The 12,136-nt window shown below is 47.7% G+C and overlaps 1 protein-coding gene and 1 pseudogene across 1 annotated transcript in view; both read left to right on the forward strand.

Annotated features, from left to right (window-relative positions):
• The first annotated feature begins 2,560 nt into the window (after nucleotides 1-2,560).
• LOC112816507 (large ribosomal subunit protein uL29 pseudogene) lies at nucleotides 2,561-8,237 on the forward strand (annotated as a pseudogene).
• A 920-nt stretch (nucleotides 8,238-9,157) lies between these two features.
• The window catches only part of QTRT1 (queuine tRNA-ribosyltransferase catalytic subunit 1), a 7,545-nt gene continuing 4,566 nt past the window's right edge, over nucleotides 9,158-12,136 (forward strand). The window contains exons 1-3 of the mRNA XM_025863367.2: nucleotides 9,158-9,568; nucleotides 9,801-9,869; nucleotides 9,968-10,106. Of these exons, the coding sequence (XP_025719152.1) occupies nucleotides 9,326-9,568; nucleotides 9,801-9,869; nucleotides 9,968-10,106 (451 nt within the window). The 5' untranslated portion in view covers nucleotides 9,158-9,325. The remainder of the gene's footprint in view (nucleotides 9,569-9,800; nucleotides 9,870-9,967; nucleotides 10,107-12,136) is intronic.

A 12,136-nucleotide genomic window follows, 5' to 3' on the forward strand; every position in this document is an offset into this window, starting at 1 on the left:
TCATTCACTCCACATGTATTTATTGGGTGTTGCTTATGTATCAGTCTTGTACAGGGTGCTGGGAACATGAACCTGGGTCCTGCTCTCATGGAGCTTCCAGGTCCCAAGAGAGCCCTGTTCCATTTTGTGCTGCAAGTGTCAGGGAGGGCTTTCTGTGTTTTAAGAAAGGACAGTTAAATCGGAACCAGAAGGTGTGTTAGGGTGAGCACAGGTTATGCTGCATGCATAAAAGTTCAGCTGTGTGTTGGGAATGGACTTCAGGCAGCTGAAGTCAGGCGGGTGAAGCATTCTGGTTGTAAGATGAGAAGTGTGGCTGGATGTCATTGGGGGCCAACCACTACAGGGCCTTGACAGCTGAGCCTTGGAGTTCTAACGTTTATCCTGAGGGCAGTGGGGAGCCATGGAAAGATTCTGAGCTGTGGAGAACCCAGGCTCAGTTGTGCTTCAGAACAATCTTGGCTGTTGGGCGGAGAATAGTAGGTGTGTGGGAGAGGAGAATGCAGGCCAGGTGATCAGCAGAGACTCCCGTCCTGGAGCATTTGAACTGAGGTTCAGGGTGATGTAGGCCATTGAGTTTATTGGACTAGGTGAGGAAACTGCTCCCAAGCCTGAGGGGGGTAACACCTACATGTCCCAGACAGGGCAGATGGGCCCAGAGAGGGGCACTGCATTGCCTCAGTCCACAAGAACTAGAGGGCCCACAGGCACTCTGCTCTGGGGTTGGGAGACAAGCAGAAAAGTCTAAAACGCCATGGAAGTCATTTTCCTGAGGTTGCAAGGCCTGGGCCCATGCCCTTTCCAACGTTTCCCAAGAAGCTGACAGCTAAGCTCAGCCTACTTGGCACTGGGCTGCGGGGGTGAGAATATCACGGAATGATAGGCTCCGTTCCTGGCTGGATAAACTGGAGCAAACATTACTCTCCAGCCTCCTGGGACAACCAACCAACACCGGGCTCCAAGTACTCAGTCAAATATTCGAAACCCCCAACTCCTAGAGGTTTTGGATTCCCAGTCCGTGCCCAGAAATCCGAATCCTCCTCTTCTGGGTTCCGAGACCTCAGTATCAGCTTCTTAAAGCCAACTACCTAGTCCCCGGGTTTGGGGGCTTCCCTGGGCGACGGTGGCGTTCCCAGGGAAGGGGAGGTCGGGAGATCTAGTGGGAACCCCCTCCAGGCATATCTTGAACCTGTGCGCGGGCCTCCACGCGAGGGGCGCAGAGGCCGGCTCAGGTCCGGCCTCTGCCAACACCTCCCTTACCAAACCACGTGCTCTCCGCCCTTAGGTCGGCCTGGTGCACACGGCCCGCCCGTCTTATGCCCAATCAACAGACCCGGTATGGAACCAGGATTCTACAGGCGCCGCTCCCAGCAGGCCCCGCCTCGAGACGCCACGCCCTTGTGCCGTCAGCAAACTTCCAATTGGGCGCTGCTGCAGGCTCCGCCCTGGGCCGCGCCCCCATAGGTGTCTCCCGCCCGGTGCTCACAGCCAACGGCTTGGGAAAGGACGCTTTCCCAAGGCTCCGCCCCCAGAGCCGCCGCTTCCCTGGTCTCCCGGCAACGCGAGGGGCGCTATCCAGCGTCCTGAAGCCGCGCTCCCAGCGCCTCTCGAATAGTGGCGGCCTTCTGGCGCCCCCAGCCCTCCCTGCTGAGCAGCGCCTCCGAAACCCCTAAAGCAGATGTCAGTGGATCTCAGCTGCACCCCACCCCCACACCCCAGTTTACCTCTTGGTAATAGAGCTTGCTTCACTTCACGCTCAGCTAGGGAACCCCCACCCTCCCATCTAGCTCAGAGGGAAGCTAAAGTCCTTGTTGCAAACCAGAGGCCTTGCAGAATCTCATGCTGAGACCTTCTCACCCCCGTCTTCTGTTCTTTCCCTCACTCCCTCCAGCCACACTGACCTCCCCGCTGCACTGCAAACAATCCAGACACATTCCCACTTCAGGGCCTTTTGCTCTCACTGTTCCCACTGCGTGAAATGCTGTCTCGGGGGATTCTTCTTCTTTTTTAAGATTTTATTTTTAAGTAATTACACCCAACGTGGGGCTCGAACTCACAACCCAGAGATCAAGAGTCACACGCTCCACCACCTGAGCCAGCCAGGTGCCCCTCTCTCTCAGATCTTATATTATGACTCCTCCCAGATCTCCGTCTGGTCTTAACTCACATCTTACCTTCTCCGTGAGTCTGATCGTGACCAGCCTATTTTTTTTTAAGATTTTACTTATTTATTTGAAAGAGAATGAGAGAGAGCGAGCACTTGAGAAGGGGGAGGGTCAGAGGGAGAAGCAGACTCCCCGCTGAGCAGGGAGCCCGATGCGGGACTCGATCCCGGGGCTCCAGGATCATGACCTGAGCCGAAGGCAGTCGCTTAACCAACTGAGCCACCCAGGCGCCCCGTGACCAGCCTATTTAAAATAGTCACCTCCCAGGGGCGCCTGGCTGGTTCAGTTGGTAGAGCATGCGACTTTTGATCTTGGGTTCGTGAGTTCGAGTCCTACATTGGGTGTAGAGATGACTTAATAATAGTCACTTCCCAAATCTTTCTCCCCTCCCCTGCCCTCTTTAGTCCCCAGCACTCATCACCACCTGAGACATGGTATGTTTTACTTATTTTTCTTGTTTGTTCATTCAGGGCATGGATTTTTGTCTCCTTGTTCACTGCTGTGTTGCCAGCAATGAGAACAGAGCCTGAAACAGAGTGGACGCTTCAGGATGTTTATTACACATATATTTATGTGCATATTTGAGCACTTAAAGTGCGCTAGACCCTGCATACCATCATAATGACCCTCTGCCCCAATTTAAAGACGAAGAAAGTGACACTCGGAGAGTGGCATCACCTGACCAAAGTCACCTGGCTTCTGAGTGGTGATTCCAGAGTCCCCCCCACCCCCCGATTCCTCTGTTGGTAACCTTTTCACCCCTGCTCTATGCTGCAATCCCTAATACTGCCTTCTCCTTCAGGAAAAGAAGCTGTATGAAAGGGTGGCTTCACAGAGCTCAGAGAGGACTAGATTTCAATTCCTGTTCCTTGATTATGAGCCAGTGAATGTTTCATGTTTCAATGCCTCAGTTCATTCATAAAATGGGAATGATAGTAGTACCCACCTCACTGTACTGTGGGAAGTGATGACACTGTAGGGCTTACCAGACAACTGGCACACCCGGGCACCTGCTCCGATACTGTTGGCTCTTAATCATCATCAAATTATTATTTGAGGGAATTAAACAAACAAACAAAAAACCAAAACACATTTTAAAAATCAGGAGGATGGCTCTTTCCCTCGGCCTCGGCAGTGGCAGATTGTGCAGACATGGCCAAGATTAAGGCTCGCAACTTCCCGGCAAGAAGGAAGAGCTGCTTAAACCGCTGGAAGACCTGATGGTGCAGCTGTCCCAGCTGCGTCGCCAAAGTGACAGGCAGCGTGGCTTCCCAGCCGCCAAGATCCAAGTTGTTGGCATCTCTATCGCTTGTGTTCTCACCGTCGTCAACCAGACTCAGAAAGAGAACCTCCAAGAATTCTACAGGAGTAAGAAGTACAAGCCCCTGGAGCTGAGGCCTAAGAAGACGTGTGCCATGCACCGCCGACTGAAGAAGCATGAGGAAAACCTGAAGACCGAGAAGCAGCAGCGGAAGGAGCGGCTGCACCTGCTGTGGGAGTCTGCGGTCAGGGCCCGGGGACCCGCATCTATAAAACACAAACTGGCAATAATAATAATAATAAATCAGGAGGATGACAGGACTAGTACTATGTCTTGCAAAACACATAGAGGGGCGCCTGGCTGGCTCAGTCGGTAAAGCATGCAACTCTTGATGTTGGAGTAGTGAGTTTGAGCCCCACATTGGCGGTAGAGTTTAGTTTAAAAAAAATATATATATATATATTATATATATATTTTATAACATATGTTCAAAACACTAAATTTTAAAAAGGAAATGCTCAGCAGCTCAACCATGGTGAATTCTGTTGCCAAATTACCTAAACTGAATAATGAAAGATGTTGCTAAATGGCTCCAACATCTGGGGCGCCTGGGTGGCTCAGTCGGTTAAGCGACTGCCTTCAGCTCAGGTCATGATCCTGGAGTCCTGGGATCGAGTCCCACATCGGGCTCCCTGCTCAGCAGGGAGTCTGCTTCTCCCTCTGACCCTTCCCCCTCTCATGTGCTCTCTCTCTCTCTCTCTCTCTCTCTGTCATTCTCGCTCTCTTAAATAAATAAATAAATGGCTCCAACATCTGAAAAAATGTTCAATCTCAGTAAGAATCACAGAAATGCAAACTAAAACCCCAAAGACACGCTGTTTCACACACATCTGATTGACAGAATTGAAGAGTTCTGAAAATGGAACAGTTGACAAAGATTCCTTATTTATTTGTTTATTTACTTAAAGTAATCTCGGGAGCCTGGGTGGCTCAGTCAGTGAAGCATCTGCCTGCGGCTCAGGTCATGATCCCAGGGTCCTGGGATCAAGCCCCGCGTCGGCTCCCTGCTTGGCGGGAGGCCTGCTTCTCCCTCTCCCACTCCCCCTGCTTGGGTTACCTCTCTCACTGTGTCTCTCTCTGTCAAATAAATAAATAAAATCTTGGGGCGCCTGGGTGGCTCAGTCGTTAAGCATCTGCCTTCAGCTCAGGTCATGATCCCAGGGTCCTGGGGTCGAGCCCCACATCGGGCTCCCTACTCCACGGGAAGCCTGCTTCTCTCTCACTCCCCCTGCTTGTGTTCCTTCCCTAGCTGTCTCTCTCTCTCTGTCAAATAAATAAATAAAATCTTTAAAAAAAATAAAATCTTAAAAAAAAAAAAAAAGAGCTGCACCCCGGGGCTCCTGGGTGGCACAGTTGTTTAAGCGTCTGACACAGGGAAGCTTTCTTACAAGAGTACTGTAACTGTCAATTGCTCTAATCACCTAGAAAAAAGTCGGTACTGCCTAGTAAAGTTGAATATCCATCCGGTCTAGGGTCTTGCAAGTCCATTCCTAAGATTCTTGCACAGCTGTACAAAGAGATTTGTACACAGACACTCACAAGAGAACTGTTTATAATAACAAAAACACTGAGAAGTTCACAAGTTCATTGACTAGAGAATGAATAAGCACACTGTGGTATATTTATACCAATACCCGACAGTATGTTGATTTGCAGAAGAAAAGAATGGGACCACAACTAAATAGGACACCAATAAATCTTAGACACATAATCATATGAAACATAAAGTAAATCACACGTGTGGTATAATGATTTTTAAAAAGATTTTATTTATTTACTTGAGAGAGAGAGTGAGAGAGAGGTGGGGGGTGGGCAGTGGGAGAGGGAGAAGCAGGCTCCCCACTGAGGAGGGAGCCCAATGTGGGGCTCGATTCTAGGACCCTGGGATCATGACCTGAGCCGAAGGCAGACGCTTAACTGACTGAGCCACTCAGGCCCCCCAGTAAATAAAATCTTTATAAAAAAAAAAAGTAATTTCTACACCCAATGTGTGGCTTGAACCCACAACCCTGAGATGAAGAGTTGTATGCTCTTTGGCTGAGCCAGCCAGGGGCCCCGTATATTATCTGTTTTTAAACCTTAAATGAGCTTATTTAATTAAAATTGAATCCTCAGTAAAGCTTATTACACTCCTCTGTTTTCAAAATTTTCGTTGTATTTGATGTATTTTTTGTGTGTGTGTACATGTTTTCATTTCTTTATATAAATTTTTTACTGTAGGGCACCTGGGTGGCTCAGTGGGTTAAGCCTTTGCCTTTGGCTCAGGCCTTGATCCCAATGTCCTGGGATCGAGTCCTGCATGGGCTCCCTGCTCAGCCTGCTTCTTCCTCTCCCTCTGCTGCTCCCCTTGCTTGTGCTCTCTCTGTCAAATAAATAAATAAATGAAATATTTAAAAAATAAAAAATAAATTTTTACTGTGGAAAAATAGATTAAAATATAAAATTTACCATTTTAACCTCTTCCATATTTGCTTAGAGATTTCCCCCCAGTTTTACTGAGATATAATTGATGTATAACATTGTATTAGTTTTATTTACTTAGTCATTTGTTTATTTATTTATCCGAAGTAATCTCTACATCAGTGTGGGGCTCGAACTCACAACCCTGAGATCAAGAGTTGCTCGAAGGGGCTCCGGGTTGATGCAGTTGGTTAAGCATCTGACTCTTCGTTTCGGCTCAGGCCCTGATCTCGGGATCATGGGATTCAGCTCCGCGTGGGCTCTGCGGTCAGCGAGGAGTCTGCTTGAGATTCTCTCGCCCTCTCCCTCTGCCCCTCCTGATTCTGCTCTGTGTCTCTCTCTCTCTCTAAAATAAATAAAGACATCTTAAAAAAAGAAAAAAAGAGTTGCACACTCTACCAACAGAGCCAGCCAAGCAGCCCTGTATTAGTTTTTTTTTTTTTTTAAAGATTTTATTTATTTATTTGAGAGAGAGAGAGAAACAGCATGAGAGGGGAAAGGGTCAGAGGGAGAAGCAGGCTCCCCGCTGAGCCGGGAGCCCGATGTGGGACTCGATCTCGGGACTCCGGGATCATGACCTGAGCCGAAGGCAGTCGCTTAACCAACTGAGCCACCCAGGCGCCCAGCCCTGTATTAGTTTTAAGTGTACAACATAATGGGCGCCTGGGTGGCTCAGTTGGTTAAGCGACTGCCTTCGGCTCAGGTCATGATCCTGGAGTCCCGGGATCGAGTCCCGCATCGGGCTCCCTGCTCAGTGGGAAGCCTGCTTCTCCCTCTCCCACTCCCCCTGCTTGTGTTCCCTCTCTCGCTGTGTCTCTCTCTATCAAATAAATAAACAAAACCTTAAAAAAAATAAGAATAAAAAAATACATTCCAGAAAGAGAAAATTCCAATCTCGCACAATTTCTTCCAGCAAATAGATATTTGAACACCAAACTCAGGCAAAGACAGTATGAGAAAGGAAATCTATAGACCAATATAATTTATAACAGATGGGATGCAAAAATTTTACGTAAAATATTAGTTAAAATTAATGTAAAATGCCATAGTATATAAAAAAGTACCATGACCAAGGTGGGCTTGTATAAGAATGGAAATAAATGTGTTAATAAATAAGAAAATAAATTCATGTCATTGGGCATTTTAAGTTAAATGAGCCAAATAGGGCGCCTGGGTGGCTCAGATGGTTAAGCGTCTGCCTTTGGCTCAGGTCATAATCCCAGGGTCCTGGGATCGAGTCCCGCATCGGGTTCCCTGCTCCTTGGGAGCCTGCTTCTCCCTCTACCTCTCTCTCTTTCTCTCTCTCTCTGTCTCTCATGAATAAATAAATTTAAAAAATCTAAAAAAAAATAAATGTAGCTATTTCAGATACTGAAAAAAAATTAAATATTTATTTATGACAAAAATCTGTTAGTGAACTAGGAATTGAAAGCTTTCTTTACTTGCTACAGTGCATCTTCCAAAAACTTACAGTAGCTGTCATACATAATGGTGAAACGTTGAAAGCATTTCCTTTTAAATATCTTCAGGAATATTGTATGGGGAGTAAAGAACAGAAGCCACAAGACCAGTGAGGTATCTACTGTAATAATCCAGGCAAGAGATGCTGGTGGCTGGGCCAAGAGTGAGAGCTACAGAGGGGGTGTAAACTAGTCTGTTTACTAAATCGTTTACTAAATGATTCTGTATAGATTTTGAAAGCAGAGCAGCTAGAATTTGCTGGTAAATCAGATGTAGGGAGTAAGCCAGTGAGAGGTCAAGGACCACCCATAAGTTTCTGGTCTGGAAGGATTGAGCTGCTATTACTAAGAAAGGGAAGATGGAGGGACCTAGGCAAGCTTGGGAAGGACAATCAGGAGCTCTGCTTTAGACATCTAGAGTTTGAGTGCCTACAGACACCCCATGGAGATGTCAAGGAGACATCTGTAAAGAGGAGATGGGAGTTCAATGAGAGAGGACTACACTGGAAATTAAAATTTGGGCATTGTCAATGTATAGAGGTTTTAAGAGCATAATATGAGTTACAAGCAACAAGATACAGAGTGATGGGGTGGAGCATTATTAAGATCGGGGAAGTCAGGAACAAGTGATAAAATATGAGTCAGCCATGGGAAAATCAGAAAGGAAGAGTATTGCAAATAAAGGCAATAGCAAGTACAAAGGCCCTGAGCCACCTCATGGTTGGGCATTTTCCGCACTTGGCCTCAGTGAAGACTCTCCGCCACCTGGAAAAGCTGGCGTTAGCCCAAGGCTCCTTGAAGGTCAAGAGACTTGCTCAGATCAGCACAACTTAGGCCAGTGGGCCATGGAGAGGAAGAATTCTGGGGCAATGCCGCCCTCTGCTGGCCGGGACGTATATCCGCTCCATTTTCAACAATAACAGTTGTTATATATTATATAATATTTTGTTGTTATTAATGGAACACAGTGCTCAATAAATCCATGACCCATCCTCGGGGCGCCTGGGTGGCTCAGTTGGTTGGGCGACTGCCTTCGGCTCAGGTCATGATCCCAGAGTCCTGGGATCGAATCCCACAACGGGCTCCCGGCTCGGCGGGGAGCCTGCTTCTCCCTCTGACCCTCTCCCCTCTTATGCTGTTTCTCTCTCTCTCTCTCTCTCATAAATAAATAAATAAAATCTTTAAAAAAAAAAGCCATGACCCAGCCTCTCTCATCCCTGTGTGGCATGAAGACTGGCACTAATAGGTATGTATATATGTAGGTCTACACTGAATAAATGAACGAATAAATGTGGCTAGGTTCTGAGTATGAGTCTCTTCTGCAAATCTGGGTTTCTTTCTCTCATTGTATAAACCAATGTATATTGAGCACGTACTATGTACTAGGTGCTGTTCTAAGTTCTTGGGACAAATCAATGGGCAAGATAGACAAAAGCCTGTGCAAGGTAGATTATTAAGATCTCTACATATCCATGTCTCAATCTTTACAAAGTTTATTTTTATTTGTTAAAAGATTTTAAATAATCTCTACACCCAATGTGGGGTTTGAACCTAAAACCCCGAGATCAAGAGTGGTATGCTCTACCGACTGAGCCAGCCAGGCGCCCCTTTTACAACGTTTTTAATGCCGAGACACTATTATTCGCCCCATTTTTAGAGGAGAAAATTATCCCTTAGAGAGAGACTTTGATTGTAGAGCAGACAAGTGACGGGGGTGGGATTCGAACCCAGAACAATATTTATTTTCCCCGACAACACGCAGCGGGTGGGAACGAACTGAGCGGGGACGACCATGCTGGCGTCCGTTGCCATGGTTCCCCCACGCACTTCCAAAGCGACAGCCCGCTCCCTGCCTCACGTGACTTCAGCCAATATGGCGCCGCCCAGGGTGTTGCGGTGTCCACGTGGTTCCGTTAGCTAAGATGGCGTCAGCAGTCAGCCCGACGTCCCTGGAGTCGGCCCCGCGGATCATGCGGCTGGTGGCCGAGTGTAGCCGATCCAGGGCTCGGGCAGGGGAGCTGCGGCTGCCGCACGGGCCGGTAGCCACTCCCGTGTTCATGCCAGTGGGCACGCAGGCCACTATGAAGGGCATCACGGCCGAGCAGCTGGACGCCCTGGGCTGCCGCATCTGCCTAGGCAACACCTATCATCTGGGTCTGAGGCCGGTGGGTGGGTTCTGCCTTGGTGGCGCGGCGGCAGAGAGTGGGGGCGGGGGGGAGTACGGGCATCTCCGAGGCACAGGCATGCATTTAGGTCAGTCGACAAACGTGTATTGAGCTCCCCCGGTGGCCCGGGCCTTGTTCTGGGCGTGAGGGAGCGGCGGGGACCGTAGCTGGCCAGCCTTGTCCTCCAACATAGCGCTCACCTCTAACCTGATCCTTTCTTGCCCAAACCCAGGGCCCCGAGCTGATCCAGAAAGCCCACGGTCTCCACGGCTTCATGAACTGGCCCCATAATCTGCTGACGGTGAGGTGGAGTCGGGGCCGGGATCCCAGGGCACTTCTCAGAGGTGGAGATTCTCCAGCCCCACCCCCCTGACAGCCCTGCGGTGCGATTTCCCCCAGGACAGCGGCGGCTTCCAGATGGTGTCTCTGGTGTCCCTGTCCGAGGTGACGGAGGAGGGCGTCCGCTTCCGCTCCCCCTACGATGGTGACGAGACCGTTCTGAGCCCGGAGAAGTCCGTGGAGATCCAGAACGCTTTAGGTGAGCGAATCCCGGGCCTTGCCTCTAGAGGGTGGAGGTGAGGCGGGCCCGTTCCTAAACGTGCTGCTCGGCTTTGGGTCAGTCTCTCCCCCTGCCTGAGCTTCAGAAGGGCCAAATCAGATGAAGATAGTTCGCAGAAATCATGACGTAATGTTTGTAAATCTCTTAACACAGTGCCTGGCATGGAGGAGCTTTTAGTATTATCTCTAATGCTATTCTTTCTCGTAAATGGCAGATTAGCTGGGCAAAGATATGTTGAAATAATGAGAGCAACGGGGGGGGGGCACTGGGGAAGCTTTCAGTCCCTCCTATTTCCATCAATATCCGTCACTCCTTGATAAAGACAATGAACATATTTCTTTTAACATATATATAGAGTGCACATTACGTAGTTTCTAGCTCTACCTCCTTCCTGTCTTCTTTTTTTTAAAAAGACTTTATGTATTTATTTGAGACATAGGAGGGGAGGGGCAGAGGGAGAGGCAGAGAATCCCAAGCCATCTCCCTGGAACCGGAGGTGGGATTCGAGGTGGCCCTCGATCTTACCACCCAGACACCTATTCATTCATTCATAAATTTGCTCCTTCAAGAAACGAGTTCCTTTCCCCTGTCTCACAGGGTCTGAATTTTGCTGATTACATCCCCATGGTGCTGTGTAACAGTTTTCTTCTGCCATTAGGAGTTCCAAAGTGGTAATGTTCGTTCTTCATTTATCAGCCAGATTATTTCTGTGGAGAGAGACGTCCATCACCTACTCCTGGGAGACCAAGAAGTTCAATTCATATAGGAAAAGTGGGATTCATTCTTTTCCTTATTTACTAGTTTTCATGGCTTGATTACTTAGCATCTTCCAGCAGTGAGAAATTAATCTTTAGTGTTTTTAGGGTCACCGTAAAATGCGGGGTTTGTTTGTTTGTTTGTTTATTTAATTGTGGGTTTAAATGTATTTGCTGTGTCTCAGTCTCTTGCAGTGGAATCCATCCTATTGATTCTCAAATTGCCTCTCATCTTTGGTTTGTGTGGTGCACTCTGCTTTTTTCCTGTAAAGATGCATCTTGACAATATTCCCCTGAGCTTTTCCAACATGTATAAATCCACAGCCCCTAATCTGAAATTCTTCAAGTCAATTCAGAACTATTAATATTTTATAAGGATAATGCAGCATACATTGCATCTTAGTAGGTCTGGGGCAGCACTCTGTTAAACTTTACTTGTTCTTTTCCATTTAAAAAAAAAAAATTGTGGCAGGGTGCCTGGGTGGCTCAGTCGTTAAGCGTCTGCCTTCGGCTCAGGTCATGGTCCCGGGGTCCTGGGATCGAGCCCCGCATCAGGCTTCCTGCTCCTTGGGAAGCCTGCTTCTCCCTCTCCCACTCCCCCTGCTTGTGTTCCCTCTCTCACTGTGTGTCTTTCTGTCAAACAAATAAAATCTTAAAAGTAAATAAAAAATAAAAAAATTGTGGCAACATAAAATTTACCATTAAAAAAAGTTAACACTATAACTTTTTTATTTATTTATTTTTAAAATTTACTTATTTTTTTAAGTAGGCTCCATGCCCAACGTGGGGCTTGAACTCATGACCGTGAGACCAAGGGTGGCATGCTCTACTGACTGAGCCAGCCAGGCGCCCCCACTATAACCATGTTTAAGTGTCCGGTTTAGTGGCACTAAGCACATTTGCATTGTTGTGCAACCATCACCACCATCCCTCTCCAGAACTCTTCATCTTGCAAAACTGAAACTCTGTGCCCGTTAAACACTAACTCTCCATTCCCCTCCGCCAGCCTCTGGCTCTTGCCATCTACTTCCCGTCTCTATGAATTTGACTTTTCTACGACCTCATATAAATGGAATCACACAATACTTGTCATTTTTGTGTCTGGCTTATTTCACTGAGCATAATGGCCACAAAGTTGTAGTATATGTCGGAATTTTCTTCCTTTTTTTAAAAGATTTTATTTATTTATTTGACAGAGAGACACAGTGAGAGAGGGAACACAAGCAGGGGGAGTGGGAGAGGGAGAAGCAGGCT

This window comes from Callorhinus ursinus, unplaced genomic scaffold (assembly GCF_003265705.2).
Source record: "Callorhinus ursinus isolate GAN/ISIS: 27379988/994484 unplaced genomic scaffold, GSC_fseal_2.0 scaffold82, whole genome shotgun sequence".
Classification (NCBI taxonomy): domain Eukaryota; kingdom Metazoa; phylum Chordata; class Mammalia; order Carnivora; family Otariidae; genus Callorhinus; species Callorhinus ursinus.